Genomic DNA, 22571 nt, shown 5'->3' with positions numbered 1-22571 from the left:
AGGGACGCAGGAGCAGACAGAGAAGGTGTGTGTGTACGGATTCGATTTAGAGAGAACTCGGCGGCCCAAGTGAGGAGCGTAAGCGGTGAGGGAGCACTGGGACAGCAAAGGTGGCACACGAATAGCCGGCCCAGCCCCGCCCGCACGCATCAGATGCGGGTGCCTGCCTTGATGGTGGCGTTGCGGGCCACCACCACGATGCCAGAGCGGATGAAGTAGCCCTCCTCCTCCCGCGAAGCCTCCTGGACCCCCTCCCTGCGTGAGGGTGACGGTGTACGGAGGAGGGGTGGTAAGTTTGAGGCTTGGATGGGCTTGGAAGCCATGCACGCCCACCAGAACCCAGCAGGCACACCAATTTGGAGAGTAGCTTCTTCAGTGGCAACCCCGCAGCCTTGGCATGGCCCCACCCGCCCCAGCCCAGCCCGCGCTCCGTTGGGAACAACGGCAGCATTTCCCTCGTAGGGCCCCCCACCCCGCTCAAACAACTCACGGGTTTGTGATGTGCACATCCTCCGCAATGCGGGCGTTCTTGTCCAGGATCACTCGAGTCAGCTTGGAATTGGCCCCAACGCCCATGGGCACCTGGCCGGAGGCAATCAGCTCCGCACGCTGCTCGTTGGACTCAAAGTAGTCCTGCCCCATCATGAGGACCTCCTGCGCATGGGAGCGAGGCGACCACCGGCTGAGTGATGGGCGGTGCTGCTTTCTAGCAAGCTACTCTGCGCGTGCGGAACCTCTGCCCAGGCGGCAGCAAGACACCACCCAGCCACGCATCCCCTGCGCGCACCTTCATCTCCACGCCCTTGTCGATGCGAGACCGGATGCCGATGATGGAAGTGTCCACAAAGCAGTCCCTGAGGAGCGAGCCGTGGCTCACCACCGCATCCTGAAGGCGAGTCCCAGTGGGGAAAGGTTAAAATGGGGTGTCAGGACCGGTTGTAGGGAACACAAGGACGTGATTCCGGGGTGTGCAACGTAACGCTGGTGCCTCGTCAAATGCGACGCCATCCCAGAGTCATATACTGAATCATAGGGTATGTGCGCCCCCATTAATCTTAACAGATCACCTGTCAATCCACCCCTCTCTCCCATCCCCCAACTCACCGTCACGCGGGATCGGATGATCTTTGCGGGGGGGAGGAAGCGCGGCGATGTGTAGATGGGGCCCTTGGGGTCGTGGAACTCGAACTGGGGGGGCTGCAGTCAGGACGGGAGGTTGTTTGGGATGGTGAAGGGCTAGTGACCCTGACTCACCCTGACATTGATGACATGCCGCCGATATTCATTGCTGTCCTCGTCAGGCCACATGTGAGCCTGGACCCTTGCACTCCCAACTCACATTCCGGGTCAGGTTGATGTTGGACTCGAAGAAGGACTCGATGGTCCCAATGTCCTCCCAGTAGCCGTTGAAGAGGTACGCCATCACCTGAGGGGCGGCGATGGGATGCCAGGTCAGAAATGAAAGTGTGGTTGGAAACTCGAGGTCTATCAACTCAAAAACAATCCCAACAAGGCACCTTATTGTCCTTGGCCGACTGCGGTATGATCTCCCCCCCAAAGTCGTTGCGGCTGGGGTCGTCCTTGAGCAGCTTGATCATGACATCCTTGCGGAAGACGTAGATGCCCATGGAGGCGATGAAGGGGTTGGCGGCCGCCGCCTCTGCATCCAGCCCCAGCACGGTCGTGTCCACCGCCATGGCCTCCAACGCCGCGCCGCGCGGCTTCTCCGCAAAGTCCACGATGCGGCCCTCGCCATCTATCTTCATGAGACCAAAGTCGGAGGCGCGAGTGTGGTCCACGGGAAGGCAGCCGATGCTGATGTCGGCGTTGCTGGCGCGGTGCGCCTCCACGAACTTCATGTAGTCCATGCGGTACCTAGATGGTGGAAGAAATGGGGGGGGGGTGTAATAGAAGGAACGCCAGGGTTTCAAATCAGCATCCTCGAGAAGAAGTTGGAGGGCTGTTTTCTGGAGGGATGTGCATGGCCCCTCCTGGAGCGTGGAATCGGGCGTGTACCGCCCCCACCTGCACACCCCAGCCACAAGAATGTGACCCCGCACATGGGCACAGGTGCATGAACAGCCGGACCCCCCACCCCACCCCCTTCTCGCCACCGCTCCCCTGAAACAGCCACAGAGCCCCCCTGCCCCGGCACGCACAGGTGGTCGCCGGAAAGGACGACGATGTCCTGCACGTTGCGGTTCTTCACGTCTTCAAACAGCCAGCTGTACTGCCGCACCGCATCGGCGGTGCCCTGGAACCAGGCGTCTGTGGTGGGCGTCTGGTTGGCCGCCAGGATCTGCGGGATGCGGGGGAGTTGGGAGTGGAGTGAGGGGGGAGTGGAGTGGGGGGGGAGTGGAGATCGATGAGGTGGTGAACATAAGGCAGCAGAGTGGAAGGAGTGCGGGCGAGATCCGTCGGGCGATCTATAGGGCAGCCACCATTGTCGAGCAGCCACCATTGCCAAGCAGCCATGAATGAGCATGCCCCCCATCCCCGCACCCCCGCCCGCCGCACCTCGACGAAGGAGTCCCCTCCAAAGCGCACACCCGAGGTGCCCATGTTGTAGGTGCGTGCCAGATGGCGGTTGAGAGAGGTGGAGTTGAACTGGGTGAGGATGTAGATCTTGGAGATGCCGGAGTTGATGCAGTTGCTCATGGGCACGTCGATGAGGCGATAGGCGCCTCCAATGGGCACAGCCGGCTTGGCACGGTTCTTGGTGAGGGGGTAGAGACGGGTGCCTGCCCCGCCGCCGAGGATCACGGCCAGGACGGAGCTGCTCTGCGCGCGGGGGCTGGCGCTGGTGTCGGAGGAGCGCTCGGGAGTGGCCACCTCTGCGCGGATCCTTGGCTGGGCCCTGCGGGTCGGGACGTGGTGATGATCCATGGGGAAGAATGTCTTCACATGCACCGCCAGCAGGCTGGGCGGGCCATCACTCCGGCTTGAGGGGGTCGAGACAGTGAAGGCACGAGCCAGTGCCACTGGTTTCGACACCCATAACCATGGCCGACCTTGAGTTGCACGGCGCACGCTGCTTCTTCGACTGCACCCTAGACCCACGCAGGGCATTGGTGGAGCTGAATGGGCTGGCTGTAGCCTGGGCAACCATGGGCCGAACACCGGCGAATGGTGCTCGGCTGGTGCAGGTGCTGCCCTGCATTACGGTGGGAGGCCTGAGAATGCTTTGAATCTGAAAACCCGTTTGCAGGACCTTGAATTCTATCAATGGGTCAGGGTTTGTGTTCTGGCAGCTCGGTAGGGTGCTGAGGTCGTTGATGGGAGGAGGGAGAGGTCCACCCCCTAAACATGCAGAGCCTCCCGCTTTCCAGCCCGATTCAGGGCCCCCCCCCGCTCCATCATCGCCGCGATTGGACGCCGAGGACCCCACCCCCTGATCGCTGCCGGACCCTTGTATGCAAAGTACCTCGACATCGTCCTCGGGAGCCTAGCCAAGCCCAACTTCCAGGGTCATGGAGATGGGAATCTGAAGGCGGAAGCCCCGTCGCGTGGAGCCGGACTGCCCCATGGATCCCCACCATCCGCACACCCAGAGCTCTTTCTCTGCGCGGCAACACAGCAACATCCTCACTCCTTACATTAGAAAGTGCGTGGGAAGTGGCCCGCGGGTGTCGCACGCAGGCCCGGGCCCTGGGGCTCAGGCTGCACCCTGGTGGGCGCGCGATGACGCCACCTTGTCCCCTTCCCCGCATGCAGGGACTACCCCACGACCGCCGATGCCTATGATCTGCTGGAGGAGGCGGGCCGGGGCGTCAGTGCCACGGTGCGGGGGTTCATGGGTGTCGGAGGACCCACAGGCATCTACTGGTGGGCAAGGGGCATGTGTGGGCATGGCATGGGGACCTTGGGGGACTCGTGCGCCCTGCATCATGCACCCTCCATTGGATTTCGTATGCCAGGTGTGGCGTGCCTACTGCAAGGTCACCAAGGACCATGTCGCGGTGAAGCTGCTGGACCTGGAGAACATGAACTGCAGCCTGGTGTGTGTGTATTCGGTGGGTAGGGGGGGGGGGGCGGCGGGGGGGCACGGTGAATGGAAGCGTGGTGGTGGGCCTGATCCCTATGGAATCGAGAGCATGGCATTGATCCTTTGCCGGCCGCCCTGGTGCATCTCCTCTAGCACATTCACAGGGCCCGTCGGTGTAGCGCCTCCCTCCCTCTGGTCCCCCATCCAAACACACACACACACACACACCAAAAACAAAAAATCCCTACAGGACGAGATCGTGCGCGAGGCACAGACAATGCGTTCGCTGAACCACCCCAATTTGCTCCCGCTCCTGGCCTCCTTTGTGCACAAGGACAACCTGTGGATGGTCATGCCCTACGTCTCCGGCGGCAGCGTGCAGAACATCATGCGCTTCGCCTACTCCGACGGCCTGGAGGAGGGCGTGATCGCCACCATCATGCGCGACGTGCTGCGCGGCCTGGACTACCTGCACTCCCACGGCATCATCCACCGCGATGTCAAGGCCGGCAACATCCTGCTCACCAGCTCGGGGCAGGTGCTGCTGGCCGACTTCGGCGTGGCCGCCACCCTGGAGCGCGGCGGGTCGTGGGGCAACCGCGTGGTGGCACGCAGCACCTTTGTGGGCACGCCCTGCTGGATGGCCCCCGAGGTGATGGAGCAGAGCCACGGCTACGACGCGCGCGCCGACGTGTGGAGCTTCGGCATCACGCTGCTGGAGTGCGCGCACGGGCACGCGCCCTTCGCGCGCCTGCCGCCCATGAAGGTGCTGCTGATGACCATCCAGAACCCGCCGCCCACGCTGGACAGCGAGCCCACCAAGAAGACCTATACCAAGGCCATGCGCGAGCTGGTGGGCAAGTGCCTGGTCAAGGACCCAGCCAAGCGCCCCACCGCCGCCGCGCTGCTGGAGCACAAGTTCTTCAAGTCCGCGCACGACGCCGACTACCTGGTGCGGCGCCTGCTGGCGGGGTTGCCCTCCGTGCCGGAGCGGGTGCAGCTCATGCGCCAGGGGCACGGCCAGAAGCCCGACGCGCAGGACCGGGAGATCCAGGCCAGCCAGGAGGAGTACCGGCGCGGGGTCAGCTCCTGGAACTTTGACGTCGCGGCTCTGAAGGCCGCCGCTGCCGAGGCGCGCAGCGCCGAAGAGCGCCTGCCACCCATCTCGGAGAGTGAGTCGTCGGCTGGGTTTTGGGGGGTGGGGCGAGGTGAGGGGGGGGATGTCTCTCGGGGAGGGGGCCCGTGGGGGGGGGGGGGGATGATAGGGGAAATAGGCTGAAGCCAAGAGAAAAGTAAGAGGCTTGTGCACTGTCGACATTTACAAGGAGAAGTAAGTGGTCCCTCGCGTGGGTTGTTGCCGGATACCGGCTCGAATCAGAGCACAGTCTCGTGCTCTCGTGCCAACACAGACCCTCCCCAGCATTAATGTGCGCTGGCCCTCAGGCTCTCCCACACTCCTCCTCGGGCCTTAATCACCCACCCTTGCTCCTGTACCCTTCACAGCCTCCGAGGTGGGGGAGCTGGCGCGCCAGATGTCGGCGGCGCAGGTGAGCGAGGCGCTTGACCGCGGCAAGGCGCCCATTGAGAGCCACGTGTCTGGGTCGAGTTCGGGGCTGGGGTCGCCGCCGCACCCCGCGGCGGGGACCAGCGGCGCCCGCACCCCCGACCGCTCGCGCCGCACGCTGTCCAAGGGCGCCAGCCTGATGAAGGAGCAGGGGCGGTTCAAGGTTTACGAGGGTGACGAGGCACCGCCCTTCGCCACGCCCCCCGACGGCGGGCGCCAGAACGGGGCGCAGTATCTGGACGACTTTGCGCGCGCGCGCGGGACGCCGGGCGACGCCGCCGCCAGCACCGAGGCGCAGGAGCTGGAGAAGGCCAAGCGCAAGGGCCGGTTCAGATACGTGGAGGAGGACTTCGAGGCGCGGGCGCGCACGCCAGGGCTCGCGCAGTGAGTGCTCAGAAAAGGGCTGTGTGTGTGTGGAGGGTAGGGGGGAATGATTGGGTGGGACAGGAGATGACGCAAGGCGCTTGCAAAGGAGGGGGGGTGCTGGCATCTTTAATGCTGCGGGGTGCTGAGTTCGGCAGCGCAGGGACGGCACATCTCGTACTGCGGCGCAGGCGGGGGTAGCCTGGCCGCCAAGGGTGTGATACGCAGACACGCACGTCCCAGAGCCATGCTACCTGATTTCCCTGTGCACGTGCCCCTCCATCAACACTCCCATCCTCAAAATCCCTTCCTGCCCTCTTCATCCACTCCCGCAGCAAGAGCGCCAGCGTGGCGGCCTCCCTGGGAGAAATGCGCTCCATGTCCTCCGTCAGCCCCACCGGCCCTCCCGTGGGCATCCTGACGCCCCACCTGCAGCACCTGCTGGAAAGCCTCACCCTGCAGCAGGAGACGCTTCGAGAGATGGTGCGCGGGGTTTGGGGCACGGGGGACATGGGCGGCTAGGCTGGGGGTGGAGGGGCTGACGTAGGACCAGGTCCCCTGCAGATACCGTGCCCCGCTGCCCGCTCAACCCCCCCCCCCCCTTCCTCAAACTCACCGAACATCGCCAGGTGGCGGGCGTCAGCGACGCGGAGCGCGGCCGCATGGGCGCGCTGAACAGCTTCATCAGCGAGCGGCAGACCATGGCGCGGGCGCCGCGGGAGTACGTGGAGCGCCTGCGCCAGGAGGTCCTGGAGCTGCGGGAGGAGAATGCGCGGCTCCGGGAACGGCTGCGGCAGGGCAGCAGCGAGGGGCCCTCCCGCAACACCACCAGCGAGTCGCAGGGCTGAAGCCCCAGGCCTGCCCCGGCCGCCCTCTGCTCCCAAACACGTACCCCAGCTGAGCAGACTGGACTAGGATAGGCACCACCAGCCGCTGCAATAGGTGTAACGCTTGTACACTAGCGATCACTCCAGGAGGGTGGGCGCCCATCATGCATGGGCAAGATGAGTTGCCACACCGTCGCCACATGTTGCCCTGCCGGGCTCGCGCCGGCTGCACGGAGCCTTTCCAAGATCCACCCTCGTGCGCAGTTGGTTGCCGCAGGGGCTCTGCTGGGGTGAGACAGGCGAAAGAGGGGGGGAGAGCAGACGAGGAGCGCAGACATGAAGCAGTGGGATGCGCCGCCCTGGCCACAAGCTATTCAGCCACCACTCAAGGGTCGATGACGTCGGTGACGTCACGGTTCACAGCAGAGACATCAACGTGCCTGATGCTACATGGCCTGGTGTCCCAGACGTCCTCCAGCTCCCATCTGCACCTGCCCGTACTGTGGTGGGCTTGCAGGGTGATGTGGCAGCCACAGCACAGGTTGGACGTCTTGTGCAGGTCACCCACAAATACCCTGCACACTCTCTGGTACTGCAGACATGCAAGAATTTTCACGATCCGATCTGACCACGCTGGAGAAGGTAGTGACTTCCTGCCTGTGAGTGCGACCGTCAAACCTCACATTGAGGCCACAGCGGGCCTTGCTCTTTCCAGCATGCTCAGTCATCCCATGATTCCCCTGAAGGCTCTCCTCGGTCCCGTAGGCTGATCGATGACATGCCCCGGGTGTGCTTTCAGACTCTGATGGGAGGCTGCTCTGCACTTCCCATGGAGATTATGCCTTTTCTGAGGACAGCAGTGTCTGAGAATGGAAGCATCCAGACAAACATCATGCTGTCCACAGGCCAAAGTCTGAATAGACTCCTGCTGGTTCATAGTTTGTCCCATGGAATGGCCATGATCGGCATTGGTAAGGTGCCCAAGGAGCCCATCGGCGTTCTCACGCTTGAAAAAATCTTGCAGAACTACAGGACATGGTCCAGGAAAACGGAACTGATTGGGTCTGGAGGGAGGTGGGTTGACAGGGGTGTCCACCTTAGCTCAAAGCACAGGATGGGCAGCTTGATAGAGCAGTCTTGTAGCGGTCTTGACCTTAGTTGGTGTACATTTATGGTTGAAGCGTGGAACCCCCGTCCACCTAGCCATCTCATCTTGGCCTCTAACCCTATTAAACTTTCAAAAACAATAAACATTTCAGTTAGGCGCCTTGACGTGGCTCTGGAAATGACGAAGATCGATTCCACGCGCAGCAATCTCTAAGCTGAGGCAGGCGACGCTGTCCGCTGTACCCGGCTTTGGCAACATCGCGCCATCTGCATTGATGACAACTAGCCTGGCGCGCACACGCTGCCACGTCCCACCATGGGGGAATGCGCCAGGTCCAGACGCCAGCGTGAGCCCATGCACATACCACTGCCTGGCCCACCGCACTGTCGAGCACGGAGCAGGCTCGCTGGTGATATTAAAATCGCTCCAACAGTAAAAGGGCTCGTCTCTGAGCCGCGTAGATGTGTCTCAGAGGTGACGCGTGCGGATACTAGGAAGTCCAGTGGTCGATGGGCAGCAGGGAAAGGCCAGGAGCAAGATAAAAGCTCACCACATCCATGGATGACGCGTGCGAAGTCCAGAGGCGCAGCTGGCATACAGTCTAACACCATGGAGGCTAGAACAATTCACAGCAGCTGGCTGGCCTTTGCGCAGGGGTGCTCCATGCGGCCCTGTCCAACCCCGTGCCCACCCTTTCAATCAGGACAATGTCAGTTCTCAACCGCGGCTCACAAGATGTGCTGTCCCTGCAGCAACCGATGCTGCTGCCAGCGCCCCACCCTCCTGCCAGAAAATCAGCTTGAGAACGCTGCATTGCAACTTCGTAGATTGAGTTAACCATGAGGCAGAATTGCCAGAGCCCAAATCTTGAGGTGCGATGAAGACAGGGACGGCCTTGCATAAATTGGTCAGCCTTATCAGTACTCTCGGAAAATGCATGGCGTCCAGCCTTTGGGGGGGTGGGATATGATGACCTTGAATCAACTCGCTGACACCAGTGTCCATCAGCTCAGTGGACACCTGCAAGATGCTGCAGCCACTGCGGTCGTCACTTGCTTGTGAAATAGATCCTCACCTGCCCTTTTGATCGAACATGTGCCCCACTGCGCCAGCCTGCAGTATGAGGGATAGAGTAATCGTGCATGTGGCGTGTTGCAGTTCTCATGAACAGACGCAAGAGGCAAAGCTTGCAGTTTCAGGTGTGTCGCTGCATATGTGTGCGGAGTGCAGCTGGCCAGACCCTCACCCATGTCACACAGCGAACCGCTGTGTGGACAGACAGTCATTGGGCCATAGACTCACACATATGGGATCGGCACAAACCTTCTGCCACCATCATCTCAAGCACACCTTGAGTTCATGACCTCCGAGAGGCGAGGTGCGCCTGCCAGTAGCTGAGCGGACGCCGCAGCACTGTCTGGCAACCAGGACGCCAGCGGGGGGAGGCTGCCTTGTTTCGCAATGCTCATCCCAGCCAGAGCGTTTCCCTCCCGACGCTGCGGTTCACTGCGTCGCGGATGCTTGCAGAGGGAATGACCTACAACCCCGGCTGCCAGGCTCGTCACCAGCCAGCCATCCGCTGGGTCTGTTTGGCGCATGTCCGGCCAACTCACCATCCCTGCAAGTGCAGCATGCAGCTCGAGCGCACATCAGTGACCCCTGCCTCGCCGTCCCTGGCAATCAGCTAGATCATGGGGTCAACAGCCCAGCCTGGGGCACGATGTGGTCGCATGAGCACACCTCCTGGCACCAAAACCTTTGAAGGAGTGCACCATTGAGGAAGTGTGTCATTGCAATGGTCCTTTGAGCAGCATGTGAGGATCTCAAAGTCTGTCGAGGAGCAGGGCCACATACACCTGGTGGCTTCAACATAGCTCCTTCCAGGATATATGAACGATCCCAAGAAGACCACAGTGGGGCACGGCCGCTGTGCAGTCATCGCCACACCGTCATGAGGTCGCCAATCGGGACAGGGTCCATCGCATCCTTCAAGGCCAGTACAGGCAGGAGGTGTGACGAGGTGTAGGAGCAGGTGTCAGAACGCCACTTGCTTCCTCTCCCGATCTGGCTCCCTCAACCACAGAGCCTGAGCGTGTTGCAGTTCTCATGAACAGACGCAAGAGGCAAAGCTTGCAGTTTCAGGTGTGTCGCTGCATATGTGTGCGGAGTGCAGCTGGCCAGACCCTCACCCATGTCACACAGCGAACCGTTGTGTGGACAGACAGTCATTGGGCCATAGACTCACACATATGGGATCGGCACAAACCTTCTGCCACCATCATCTCAAGCACACCTTGAGTTCATGACCTCCGAGAGGCGAGGTGCGCCTGCCAGTAGCTGAGCGGACGCCGCAGCACTGTCTGGCAACCAGGACGCCAGCGGGGGGGAGGCTGCCTTGTTTCGCAATGCTCATCCCAGCCAGAGCGTTTCCCTCCCGACGCTGCGGTTCACTGCGTCGCGGATGCTTGCAGAGGGAATGACCTACAACCCCGGCTGCCAGGCTCGTCACCAGCCAGCCATCCGCTGGGTCTGTTTGGCGCATGTCCGGCTAACTCACCATCCCTGCAAGTGCAGCATGCAGCTCGAGCGCACATCAGTGACCCCTGCCTCGCCGTCCCTGGCAATCAGCTAGATCATGGGGTCAACAGCCCAGCCTGGGGCACGATGTGGTCGCATGAGCACACCTCCTGGCACCAAAACCTTTGAAGGAGTGCACCATTGAGGAAGTGTGTCATTGCAATGGTCCTTTGAGCAGCATGTGAGGATCTCAAAGTCTGTCGAGGAGCAGGGCCACATACACCTGGTGGCTTCAACATAGCTCCTTCCAGGATTGTCATCGTTGCAACCTCTAGCCCATTTTGTAACTATTTGAAGCCCATGCCGGCAACAGCTCGTCCAGGTGTTGCTAGGTGAACGATCCCAAGAAGACCACAGTGGGGCACGGCCGCTGTGCAGTCATCGCCACACCGTCATGAGGTCGCTAATCGGGACAGGGTCCACCGCATCCTTCAAGGCCAGTACAGGCAGGAGGTGTGACGAGGTGTAGGAGCAGGTGTCAGAACGCCACTTGCTTCCTCTCCCGATCTGGCTCCCTCAACCACAGAGCCTGAGAGGGACGGGCCGAAAACTGTCGCCGTCCCGCGGTCTGAGGAGGGGAACAACCTACCATCACCGCCGCTGAACATCATCGCAACCCCGGGCCAGCCACCAGAGGTCAATTCAGGGGTCCTTGAGGCATTCCAAAAGGCTGCCGAACAGGTACCCCCTGATAGCGGAGCAGAGAGTGCACGTGTAGCATGCAGTCCTCTACAAAACCCTAAAGGAAGCTGTACTGCCTATGCCACCATTTTGGCCAACAGCGAACTTCTCCTGAGGACTGCATATCAAGAACAGAGCTGCCCATCCACTTTCATCTTGAGATGGGGAGGGCCAGGAAGCTGCAGGCTGCATCAGCAGACGAGGAAAGCCGAGGTGACCTTGTATCTGTGGGAGATCCCATTCCGTTTTCCCAACTAGACCAGCCACCAGGCATGCAGCGAGTGTGGTGCCTGAATGCCCTTGGAGGGGCAAAGGATGTGAGGAGGGCCTTCCCCCCTACACCCCTTCCGCCTCAACAGACACACTTGGCCGCTTGAGGCTGGGTCGAGGGAGAGTATGCTGCGCATGAGGGGCTACCTCCCGATGCATCTGAGCTGGTGCCGCGACCAATCCGTCTGCGCGCGCGGAACCCATCGCGATAGTTTATGCAACACGCGGCTTGCAAATCTCGTCGCGCTCACATTGCATAGCGAGGACATGCAGTAACTTGTTGATCACCGCGTGTATCGTCTCCGATCACAGCATTGAGGGCGCTAACATTTATCTGCCAGCATGGCGACTGGTCGCACATATGATGTGGTTGTCCTCGGCGCCACGGGATTCACAGGCCAGAAGATCGCCGAGGAAATGATCGAGAGCAAGTTCCAAGGGTGGGTTGCTAGTAATGGGTTTGGTCAAGGGACCAGGCCTGTACGTCATGGGCCATCATGAGGCTGCTGGTCCAGGTACCAGCAATTACAGGCGGTGTGCCAGCCTGTCCCCCCGCCCACCCCCCGGCAGGTCATGGGCGGTGGCTGGCCGGTCCCGCAGCAAGCTGGAGAACGTCGTGGAGAGGCTGGACCTCACGTCGGCCAGTGTCAGGCCCGACATCGTGCTGGCAGACGTCGGGGACGCCCCCTCGCTCCTCGCCCTCGCATGCTCCACGCGGGTGCTGATCAGTGCGGTGGGCCCCTTCCGCAGGTACGGCACCCCCGTGGTGAAGGCATGCATCGAGGGGAAGTGCGACTATCTGGATGTCTGTGGCGAGCCAGGTGATGATGATGGAGGCGTGGTTATTTTGTGGAGGTGGGGGGTTGGGGTGGAGGCATCTGGTTTGTGCATGACACCACGACACTGGAGTGATGCAAGACATGAGCAATCGAAACATCAACCGAGTGGTACTAAAGTCATCATAGCTACATGTTTGTGTCAGTCGTTCATCGTAAAGTAATGTTCATGCCTACCTTCAACATGCGCCCCCCCCTGGGCATGGCATGCAGACCACCTCCACCCACCTCCCCGTCGCACCACATCCGCCATTGCAGAGTTCATGGAGAGGATTGAGCTGGAGTACGGAGAGGCTGCTGAAACTGCCGGCGTGCTCATCACCTCCGCCCTCGGGTTCGACTGCGTGCCCGCCGACGTCGGCACGCAGCTGGCTGCCTCCCTGTTCAAGCCCCCTGCGAGATGCACCTGGGTCGAGTCCTTTGTCTCCATCCACGCCGGCGAGGCGGGGCTGGGGGGCAACTTTGCCACCTACGAGTCGGCGGTGTTCGGCTACGCCCACGCCCAGTCCCTCAGCAGGCTGCGCAAGCAGGTGCGAGGGCTTTTCGGATGGGAGGCTGTGCAGGGAAAGAAGGAGGGGGAGAAGTTTTCAACCACAGAACGAGTGCGATGGGGTCTCCGCTTCCCGGCGATGACGTTTGCCACGCATGGGCGCAGGGCATTCCTCCTGCCCATCACACCCTCATGCTGAGGACCACCCCCCCCACGTGACACTCGTCCATCACCGGCACAGGCTGCAGCTGCCAAGGGCAAGGTCGACCTGAAAATCCCGGGGCCGAGACCCCGCCAGAGCGCCAAGCCGGTGTGGGACGCCCGCCTGCGGCGCTGGACCCTCCCCTTTCCCGGTGCGTCGTGGGGGGACGCTGATGTGGCGTGCACGAGACAGTGCATCGCTGCCCTCCGGTTTCCAAATGCTGACCCAGGCTCATTTACCTCCTGGACCCCCAGCTGCCGATGCGTCCGTCGTCAAGAGGACCTGGGCCGGGCTGGCCAAGCAGGGCGAGGCTGCAGCCCACACCTCTGTCTCTTTCACCCTCGCCGACCGCTGGACTGTGGCCCTGTGAGCTGGGCAAGGGGTCGTGGCATGCCACTGTGATGGGCCAGGCATGTGTCTGGGAGGGCCACGAGAGCCGGCACACCATGCAGACCCTGCAACCTGGGAAGTGCTTCGGCACGCTGTCATTCTAAAGAAAGGCCTCTGCTGCTGGATTGTCGTCCATGGCTCCCCACCCGCTCCACACCTGACGCACGCCCACGCATACTGGCAGGTACGTCTTCTTCGGCACGATCTTCTCCTTCCTGGCCAACCGGGCCTGGGGCCGGACCCTGCTCCTCCGTTTCCCCAGCCTCTTCTCCTACGGCGTGTTTTCGCGGGAGGGCCCCACCGACCGCCAGATCCACGACACCCGCTTCGAGTACCTACACATCGCGCATGGGCACGCCGACCCCGCGGCCGCCGCCGCGGGCGCGCCGCCGGACGAGCACCGCAGCGTGCGTATCGTGGGGCCAGAGCCGGGGTACATTGCCTGCTCCATCTTTGTCACCCAGGCCGCCAACGTGCTGCTGGAGGAGCGGGACGCCATCGGGGCGAGGGGCGGCGTGCTCACGCCGGGGCTGCTCCTGCGAGGCACGAGTTACCTCGACCGCATACGGGCGCGCGGCATCCGGGTGGAGGAGGTACCCACCCCCTCTGCGTAGGGGGGTTGTGCCGCCGACTGTGGCGGCTCACGATCGCTGACATGCCCCCGAATGTATTTACCCACTTTGAGCTGCGTCAGAATGTATCAAAGGCCATCTGGTCGGTCAGGAGTGTCGAGGCTTCCGCGGGTTGGTATGTTAAAGCTGGGATGCAGAAGCAAAAGAGATCGAGGGATCTTGTCGGGTCAGGGTCATGACAATGTGATGGCGCGGAGTTGCAAGGAGGCAGCGCGCGAGTTCAAGCCAGGGACGACAGGTGGCGATGAAGAAGTTGTCCTGAGGAAAAAGGCTAGCCCAATAAACGTACGCGACGATGAGTACGCAAACAACGATCCCCCGCTCCTCCGACCCGCATCAACGTCGCGGAGCCCATGGTAGGCGGCCCGGGAAGGGGTCTGGTCCGCACCAATTCAGGAGGCCGGCCATGGCTGGGCACCTGTCTGGACCGTACCCGCCCTCGGCAAAGGGGTCGCGCTCGGCACGCTTTGCCGCCAGGGCGCCGGAGCAGCCGTAGGGGTCGGTCCGGAAGGCGGCCGCGGCGGCAGCCTCGCCGTCCACGGCCGAGGGCGTCAGGGCGGGGGTGCCCACGTAGGAGAAGGAGGTGGCGGGGTACCGCACGGCCGCCCGGTGCATGTCCTGAAAGCGCGCTTTCTTAAACTCATAGCCCACCACCGTCACATGGGTGGGGTGGTGCCCTATGCACGCCGGGTGGCAGGCAGGAGGAAGGTGCTCAGAGACTGGACAGAACGGAAGCATGTGCCCGTGCTTGCAGCGCCACCAGAGCAGTGATGTGCGCAAATGTCATTGAGTGCTGCAGCACGCATTCTTGCCGCATACAAATCCCACCTGTCAGCTCGTAGTATCGGCACAAACCAAACAGCAAGTTTTCAAAACTGTCCCTAGCCTTCTCCTGTTGGGGCCCAGCAGCATGAAGGGAGGGTGTGGAGGACACGGGAGTACCTTTGTAGTAGTCCCTCCAGTGACAGTGGCACAGCAATCTCCAAGAACTCCCCCCATGGAAGGAGCAAACACTTCGCACCTCCCAGCCCATTCCGCTCACCTCTGTGAACGCCCTGCGGCGTACCTCCGGGAACCCAAACCAGTCGTTGGCCTCGGCGACAAGCCAGTAACCCTCGGCCTCGGCCCGGGGGCCGGCGCTGGCCCGTGTTTTCCCTCCGCTGAAGAGGAGCACCGACTTGGGGTCTGCTGCAGCCTGCTCCACTCCCAGCCTGATGTGTGCCATGAAACTCTCCGTCTGGCCCTTGACCTGTGCAGGTGGCGGGGAGCTCGAGCTCGGCCGGTCCTCCTAAATGTGCAACGTCTCACGAATACCAAACAAGATTCCATACCAGTGTTTGTTCAATCTTCAGTCAAAATGACCAACAGAAAATGCACACCTCCTTCTGGTAGTCGAGGAGGTACCAGCTGCTGGAGCCCTGGGCGTCATGGTAGTCCAGACCCGTGTACACAGAGTGGCCGGCCACCAGGATGAGCGTGGAGAGGTTGGAGACCGGGAACTTCCGCGCACGAGAGAAGGAAGAATCTCGGAGCAGACGTCTGGACGATGCAGGGGCAACTTGAATGTCAGATCCGACAGCCTGTTGGTAAGGGGACACAGGGGGAGAGGAGGCTGAGCGCCTCATCACTTGCATGACCGTGTACCCAAAGAACCCTGCATCAGTGCGCCAGTGCCAGGTCTCCACTTGCCCGGTAGGCGAGCGCCACGAGCAGGGCAAACAACATGAAGACAGCTACAGCAGTTTGTAGTGTTGAGGGTATGGTCACATTCCGGGCGCGACGAGCGGGTTGGGCGGATCCCCTATGACTGAGGTGCGTCCCGGGTTGTGGTGGTCCAGAATGGAGAGGAAGCATGCTAGGGCGCACCCTGCTCTACATCGTATCAGGATATGTCGCAACCTTACGACCAAATTTTTCACCCTAGGTCACTCCCTTGGTGTGTGTATTGTCTTTTTGTCCTGCATCTGCCCTATGCCTGTTTCGCAGCTCGTCGTTTGGGGACTGAAGAAAGCGCGCCTCGCTCCGCAGTCCGCCTTTCCTACTCGCCGCCCCGCTCCAGCCCGGCCCCTGCCCATCACCCTCGACACCTACGGAATCTCCCTCTTCCCCCGCTGTGATAGAAGGACATCATGGTGAGTGCGGAGCGACCGCCTCCAGCGGTGCAGCGGGGTGTTTCCGCGTGGGATGCCGGCCCTGTGCACCTCCCAGCAGCCTGCGCTCAGGCCGTACACGACGTTGCCGGCTGTGTGGATGGATGCCTACGATTCCAATACAGCACTGCCTTGGGACTGGATACCAGTGCCCGCGCGGACGCTGGCTTTCATCCCCAGCGCGACGGGCTTGACACGCTCACCCCGTCGTCCACATCCGTCCCCTGCGCAGGCACCAAAAAGGAGGGTCGCGGCAGCGCCTGCGGCCGCTAAGAAGGCCGCTGCGCCAGCCAAGGCCGTGAACCCGCTGTTCGAGAAGCGCAGCCGGACATACGGTGCGCCGCTGCTCGGGACCAATGCGCGGGAGGGGCCCTTACGGATTTGGGGCAGGGATGGACACGGCCTGTCGAGCTAGTTGTGGATGTATGGCTGGGAATTGTGCATCCAGACTGGGGGCGACAATGCCGAGCAGGAGGAGTGCCAGCTTCTTCAAGGCCTGAGTGCGCCTGCTGGCGTCCTGCCAGCCGGGCTGAGGCTGCCATGCCGAGCCCATGCCGGGGCTGGTGTCAGGTGCCTCCGCATCCACGCAGCCTCCATTCCTCGCTCCCCACCCCACCCCATCCCCACCCCATCCCTGTGCACAGGCATCGGCGGCGCCCTCCCCCCGAAGCGCGACCTGCACCGCTTTGTGAAGTGGCCCAAGTATGTGCGCATCCAGCGCCAGCGCCGCGTGCTGACCCAGCGGCTGAAGGTCCCCCCCACCCTCAACCGCTTCACCAAGACCCTGGACAAGTCCACTGCCTCCTCCCTCTTCAAGCTGCTGCTCAAGTACCGGCCCGAGGACCGCGCGGCCAAGCGCGAGCGCCTGCTGAAGGAGGCCGAGGCACGCACCGGCGGCGTGGAGGTGGAGAAGAAGCGCCCTGTGGTGGTCAAGTTCGGCATCAACCACGTGACGCAGCTGGTGGAGGCGGGGAAGGCCAGCCTGGTGGTCATCGCGCATGACGTTGACCCCATCGAGATCGTGGTCTGGCTGCCCGCGCTGTGCAAGAAGATGGGCATCCCGTACGTCATCGTGAAGGGCAAGGCGCGCCTGGGCACGGTGGTGCACAAGAAGAACGCCACCGCGCTGTGCCTGACCAGCGTGAAGAACGAGGACCAGCGCGAGCTGGCCAAGATCGCGGAGAGCGCCGCATCGCTGTACGAGGGCCGCATCTCCTGGGGCGGCGGCATCCTGGGCACCAAGAGCCAGGCCCGCCTGCGCAAGCGCGAGAAGGTGCTGGCCAAGGAGGCTCGCTGAGCGTGTGGAGTTGAGGGGGCGTGGGCACGCCCGTCGTGCCCTTGGCTCCCCAGTCGGGTGCGGTGATCCCCCCCCTCGGGGTTGTGCCGTGCCATCTGGATGTCTGTGTAACAGCGGGCAACATCAGCAGCGTCCACCCAGAGCTGGGACTGGAAAAGTGGGATTTGTACAGTCGAGGATGGTTGCAACAGATGAAGACGAGGGCGGCCTGCTCCAAAGTGTGCCAACGAGGGAGAACTCCGGGGAGAATCCAACTCATGTGTGCGCGCGGGGGTGGCGGGAAAGGGGGAAGGTCCACCAAATCTCATGAAGATCTGGCATGGGCATTCCCCGAGCCTCCCAGTCCAAGGAGCACAACAGCGCATCGGAGTAACCCAAACCGACCCTGGAAATCCAGTGGCCCCTGTATCGTGAGCATCGCAGCACAAGAGCGATCCTGCCCGAACCGCACGTCAGGCTCCGTCTCGCAGAATCCCGAAACGCATCGCGGGCGTACCCGACCCCGCGCTCCCATCATGCTCAGGGTTTACATGCCATGTTCCATTCCAGGGCCCTCCATCGGGCCCAGGCATGGGCCTGTGGGCCCCCGAGGCCCTGTCGCACGTGGCCGACGCCATGACCGTGCCACCACGCAGCGCCGGAAGCCACAGGTCGCCCAGGTGCGACACAAGCTGCACATTTGTATGACTACCCGGAAAGTGCTTATCTGACCCCTCACGCCCTCTCTTGCTCCCCGCATGGTGCAGGCGAGCCTCGCAGCCGGTCCGGATCTCCAGGATCGGGTGGAGCCTACCTGCTTCTCCAAGGCCTTTGTCCGGGTGGGTGCCGGCATTTCACCGGGGGACTCTGGGTGAGGAGGGGTCTTAGGAGTCTGGGTCGTCCCCCAGGACATTGAATCAATCGTGAATGTGCTGCGTCAGCCCCGGATCACCCCTAAAACGCCCTGTACAGGCCGGCCTGGTGGCGGTCACACTGGTGGGCCTGGTGACGCGCTCCCGCTGGGCCACCGCGCAGCCGCCCGACGGCCGCCCTTTCCAGGGCCAGGGCCCCACCCTCCTCGCTTCGCACCCCCGGCGCTCGGGCGCCGCTGAGGGCGGAGGGCGCTGGTCCGCGCCCTCGCCCGGCGCGGCGTCGGCGGCCGCGACGCCCGGCCTCTGCTCCGCCACCGCCCTGGTGGGGCTGGGGGGCTCGCTGACCATGTCCAGTCAGCGCCCCGCCACGCTCCCCGTGCCGCGCCAGACCGGCACCATCAGCCTGGCCACGCTGGCGGTGATGGCCATGATGGGGGTGCCCCTCATCTCGCTCCTCAGGGCCCAGGGGCTGGTGGGGCAGAGGTGGAGCGCGCCCCAGCCCAGGGTCTACGCCGCGCCCGACGCCGCGCGAGACGCGCAGGCGCAGGCGGGAGAAGAGGGGCCGCTTGCCTCGGGAGCGGAGAGTGGCGAGTCGGTCGTGAACGAGCCGGCCGTCTCAGCGGCGCTGGCCGCCTGCCTGGGCGCGGCGACCTCTCAGCCGTCGCCAGCCGCTGCCGAGGTCGCCCCCCTCCAGACAGGGGTGGAGAACCCGCTGGGACCCAAAGTACCCAGGCCTGTGCCCAAGTCGCCGGAGCCCTGGGTCCGCCGCTTCTTCCAGCAGTCAGCCGCCAAGGCGGCGGCTCCGGGCGGGAACAGGGGCCCGCTGCCTACGTCTCGCAGCGAGGGAAGTGCTACAGCATTGGCGGCTGCATCGAGCGTGACAATCGCAGAGCCTACCAGGGGCCAGTCAGCCAGGGATGATTCAGCAGCGAGCGCCGACCCGCTGGCAGGGACCAGCTCGGCGGCAAGCGCTCTTGCCGAGGCCCCGGCACCCACGAACACCCCGACCCCCAGCGGCCAGGTTCCAGCTGGCGCCCGGGTTGAGAGCCCAGCGCGGGATGTGTACAGGGGGGCGAAGCCCTCGAACGACGCCGAGCCCGAAGTGCGTCCCGGGCGCGGCATCGAGAGGCAAAGCGCAAAGCCACTGCGTCGGCGAGCCGCCGGGGCGAGCTGGGACGCGGTGGCCCTGGCGCTGGCCCCCCTCATGCCGCTGGTGGAAAGCATGGCATCACTTGGCTTGGAACTCCAGGTAGCTGAGCGGGCTTGTTGGGGAGGGGGGGGGCTCCTGTGTGTCTGGAGGTCATGTATGCCACTACATGGAACGGAGGATCTTGCTTGCGATGCACCCTCCCAGGGACCTCTTCACATGGACAAGCCCTGGATTTCGTCTCACCGGTCCCATGCCTGCAGGAGGACCGGAGTCGACGTCGGCGGGCGCGCCCCAGCCGTTCGCCAGCTGCGGCAGCCCTGCTGCAGGTAGGGTGGGCGAAGCTGGTCTCTATTTCCGGTGTTCTCATGGATGCAGAAGGGAGGAGAAATGGCTATGCGTGCCCCATGCATGCTACCGCCGGGCGGCTCGTCATCCTGCACCCTCCGCCGCCCTCACGCAGGAGTGGGGCCCCACCCAGCCGTCGGCGTACGATCCGCTGCACGGCCTCGCGGACTGGTCTGCGCCGACGGTCTGGTCCAAGTATGACCCCCTGGTCCGCGCCATCCGCAGCACGGCTCGCCCCGGCTCCTCCAAGTACGACCCGCTGGACGTGCGCTCCCGTGCGCCGCGCTCCCAACCCGCCTTTTTTGCCGCCTCGGCCGCGGGGCCGGACAAGTACGACGCCGTCGGCTGCATGCTGGCCGCCGCGGCCGCGAGCTTTGGCGGCCGTACAACTTCGACCCAGGGGCCCCAGCGCTATGACGCGGCGGGGCAGCTGCTCCGGGCCTCGCTGCAGCACACGCTGCCGGAGGCGCGTAGCGTGCGCTACGACCCCATCGACTGGCTGCGCAGCGGGTGGGCGGGGGGGCCGGAGGTCCCCGCCGCGCCGCAGGGCGCGGCACGGTACGACCCCGTGAGCGGGCTGGGGTCCGTGACGGCGCCGCGCCATGCGACCAAGTACGACCCCGCCCGGGAGCTGCTGTCGGGGGACTGGCTGGACGCCGCGACGCGCGGCTTCGATGCCGCCGCCTCGCGCCTGGGCCTGATCCCGGAGGCCGCGACAAATGAAGGCCGTGCCTCGATGGAGGGCCCAGCCGAGGACCTGGATGGGGTGGCCAGGGACGCCGCCGACCCCTCCATCTGGTCGCCCAAGACGCCCGCCCTCTCCTCACTCTGAACTTACACACACCATGCTGCGTGCCAGGGGGGGCATGCTGCCAGCCGGGTCCCCTATGCAGCAGACAATTTTGACAGCGCCTCGATCGATGCCTGTGGCCATGTTTTCGTCACGCCCTCGACCCCAAGGGCCCTTGGTCCCAGAGATTAGCGATTTCATTGCAGGGCTGCTGGAGGATTGGGTTTCCCCATCCAAGTTTCTCTTTGCATCCACCCCTCCTGCCGGCCTGAGCCGGCCGAGATACCCTCTGTCCAATGTAACGAGAAGACTTGCAAGTGCAGGGCCACAAGTGTGCAATGTGTAAATGTATGGGTGAACATTCAGTGAAGCCCATGATCAAAATTTGGGGATGTATGTGGGATGCTGGTCCGAGCACTGCGCCTTTCCCTCTGCCGGATTCGTTCTGAGGCTGCCCTGCGCCCACCTCAACTGGCCAGTCCCCCTATGATGCCTCATCCTTGTCCAGCAGCCGCAGGACCTCCTCCGAGGCGGCTACCTTGCCCTGCACCACGTATACCCGGTTGTTGGCCTCCAGCGAGCCCAGATCGTACATGTAGTTGACCATGATGCCGTGGCTGCGCTCCAGGCCGGGCCCGCTGACGTCGGCGCGCCAGTTCAGGCGCCAGCACGTCGCGCCATTCTTCAGGTGGAACGCTGCCACGGGGTCCAGCGCCAGACCCCTGGAAGGGTGGGTGCTGGGTGGCGTGCATGGGATGCAGAGGGAGGGCGCACGACCTGCGGCAGCACCTCAGGCACGACACACACAGCAGGCTCCCCTTGCACCCCAGCCAGTGTCATGTGTGCAGTGCCAGCCGTGCACGCATGCTGAGCCTTGCCTCGCAGGAGTCCTGGAGGCTTTGCAAGCAGCCATGCATCCCCGGTCTCCCCCACCCCCCCGCTCACAACCCTAGCCCGCAGCGCCCACCTGCGCTTCTCCCAAAGGAGGTAGACGGCGGCCGCACGCATGAGCCAGGGCCGTACCACGGCCTCGGCCTCGTGGCAGGAAAGCCAGGCGTCGTTCTCCAGGTGCACCAGCAGCCGCTCGGCGAGGTCGCCCTCGGGCGTACCGCTGCGCTCCCGGGCCTGGACCAGCAGCCGATGGTTGACCCAGGCGGCAAACCCAGGCAGCGGCGACAACGTGACGAGCGTCTGCAGGTCGAACTCCTTCAGCAGCTCCGTGGCCACCTGCTTGGCGGGATTGGATGGGGGGAGAGGGGGGATTTGTGGTGGGGAATTGGGAGGGATCTGGTGGTGGCTGGCATCTGAAGTCAATGGTGATGGAGAGCGGCACGGGGGGTGCAGCAGCCTTCCCAGCACAATGACTTCACACAAGAGGGTCCAACAAGCACACAAGACCCCTGTCGGCGCTGCCAGTACAGGTGCTGATGCAGGCTCAATGCCGAGGCTCATGCCCTACGAACACACATCTTCAGGATTCCGGACCTGCTATCTCAATCACCCACCTTTTTAATCAGGAAATGCCCCAACTCCACCCGCGCCAGCCCCGGCTGGGTGTTGGAGATGGAGTAGAAGACCGCGGTGGTGGGGTCACAGGGCGGCAGGTGGGCTGCCACAGGAAGCTGGGGAAGGGGTCACAAGCGGCAGCTCTGGTCGTCACCCCGGGATGGTGCATTCGAATCCCCTCCCAGTCTCGGACACAAGCACCTGCGCCACATTGAGCACCCCACCGTCTCTCCCTTCCCCCACCCCCCCACCCACCCCACCCTCCCCCCTCACCCTGCGGCTGGTTGATGATCTCGGGCATGGCCTCGGGGGCATGGGTCATGAGCGCGGCGTGCAGCACCACCAGCGGCTCCCCCGGCATGGCTGCATGTGTGAGGGCAAAGACGCGCCGCCGCGGCCCCAGGCGGTCGCGCAGGTCGCCCCAGCCCGCCATACGGTGCACCGCCTCGGCGTCCTTCACCCTCTCCAAAACGGCGGCCGGCGTGGCCTCCCAGGTCAGGCGGCGCAGGTCCAGCATGCCTGCGCCGAACCAGGCGGCCAGCGCCTCGCGCAGCGCC

General features: G+C 63.4%; 7 protein-coding genes across 7 annotated transcripts; 4 read left to right on the top strand and 3 right to left on the bottom strand.

Moving 5' to 3' along the window:
- Positions 1–149: 149 nt before the first annotated feature.
- F751_5239 (Glucose-1-phosphate adenylyltransferase large subunit, chloroplastic/amyloplastic) lies at positions 150–2886 on the bottom strand (the record flags this gene model as incomplete). The annotated part of the gene is made up of 8 exons (XM_011402838.1): positions 150–255; positions 491–654; positions 788–886; positions 1105–1197; positions 1340–1426; positions 1518–1875; positions 2160–2299; positions 2518–2886. The coding sequence occupies 8 exons, from the start codon at positions 2884–2886 to the stop codon at positions 150–152; spliced, it is 1416 nt and encodes a 471-aa protein (XP_011401140.1).
- Positions 2887–3524: 638 nt separating this feature from the next.
- Positions 3525–6760, top strand: F751_5238 (Serine/threonine-protein kinase fray2; the record flags this gene model as incomplete). The annotated part of the gene is made up of 7 exons (XM_011402837.1): positions 3525–3604; positions 3715–3781; positions 3918–3998; positions 4236–5157; positions 5489–5933; positions 6248–6395; positions 6542–6760. 7 exons carry the CDS (start codon positions 3525–3527, stop codon positions 6758–6760), a joined length of 1962 nt encoding a protein of 653 aa, XP_011401139.1.
- A 4957-nt stretch (positions 6761–11717) lies between these two features.
- On the top strand, positions 11718–13907 carry F751_5237 (putative mitochondrial saccharopine dehydrogenase-like oxidoreductase; the record flags this gene model as incomplete). Its single annotated transcript, XM_011402836.1, has 6 exons — positions 11718–11815; positions 11946–12196; positions 12470–12741; positions 12943–13054; positions 13158–13269; positions 13478–13907. 6 exons carry the CDS (start codon positions 11718–11720, stop codon positions 13905–13907), a joined length of 1275 nt encoding a protein of 424 aa, XP_011401138.1.
- Positions 13908–14261: 354 nt separating this feature from the next.
- On the bottom strand, positions 14262–15550 carry F751_5236 (Uncharacterized protein C57A10.07; the record flags this gene model as incomplete). The annotated part of the gene is made up of 4 exons (XM_011402835.1): positions 14262–14602; positions 14754–14817; positions 14968–15174; positions 15305–15550. 4 exons carry the CDS (start codon positions 15548–15550, stop codon positions 14262–14264), a joined length of 858 nt encoding a protein of 285 aa, XP_011401137.1.
- Positions 15551–15557: 7 nt separating this feature from the next.
- Positions 15558–17372, top strand: F751_5235 (60S ribosomal protein L7a; the record flags this gene model as incomplete). Its single annotated transcript, XM_011402834.1, has 3 exons — positions 15558–15617; positions 16308–16410; positions 16720–17372. 3 exons carry the CDS (start codon positions 15558–15560, stop codon positions 17370–17372), a joined length of 816 nt encoding a protein of 271 aa, XP_011401136.1.
- Positions 17373–18569: 1197 nt separating this feature from the next.
- Positions 18570–20550, top strand: F751_5234 (hypothetical protein; the record flags this gene model as incomplete). The annotated part of the gene is made up of 3 exons (XM_011402833.1): positions 18570–18947; positions 19834–20193; positions 20350–20550. 3 exons carry the CDS (start codon positions 18570–18572, stop codon positions 20548–20550), a joined length of 939 nt encoding a protein of 312 aa, XP_011401135.1.
- A 442-nt stretch (positions 20551–20992) lies between these two features.
- On the bottom strand, positions 20993–22531 carry F751_5233 (Malonyl-CoA decarboxylase, mitochondrial; the record flags this gene model as incomplete). Its single annotated transcript, XM_011402832.1, has 4 exons — positions 20993–21230; positions 21476–21735; positions 22014–22117; positions 22288–22531. 4 exons carry the CDS (start codon positions 22529–22531, stop codon positions 20993–20995), a joined length of 846 nt encoding a protein of 281 aa, XP_011401134.1.
- Between the last annotated feature and the right edge of the window lie 40 nt (positions 22532–22571).

This window comes from Auxenochlorella protothecoides (assembly GCF_000733215.1).
Source record: "Auxenochlorella protothecoides strain 0710 unplaced genomic scaffold scaffold6, whole genome shotgun sequence".
In the NCBI taxonomy this organism is placed as follows: domain Eukaryota; kingdom Viridiplantae; phylum Chlorophyta; class Trebouxiophyceae; order Chlorellales; family Chlorellaceae; genus Auxenochlorella; species Auxenochlorella protothecoides.
Note: the sequence above shows the minus strand (reverse complement) of the source record. Positions and strands in the feature narration are given on the sequence as shown.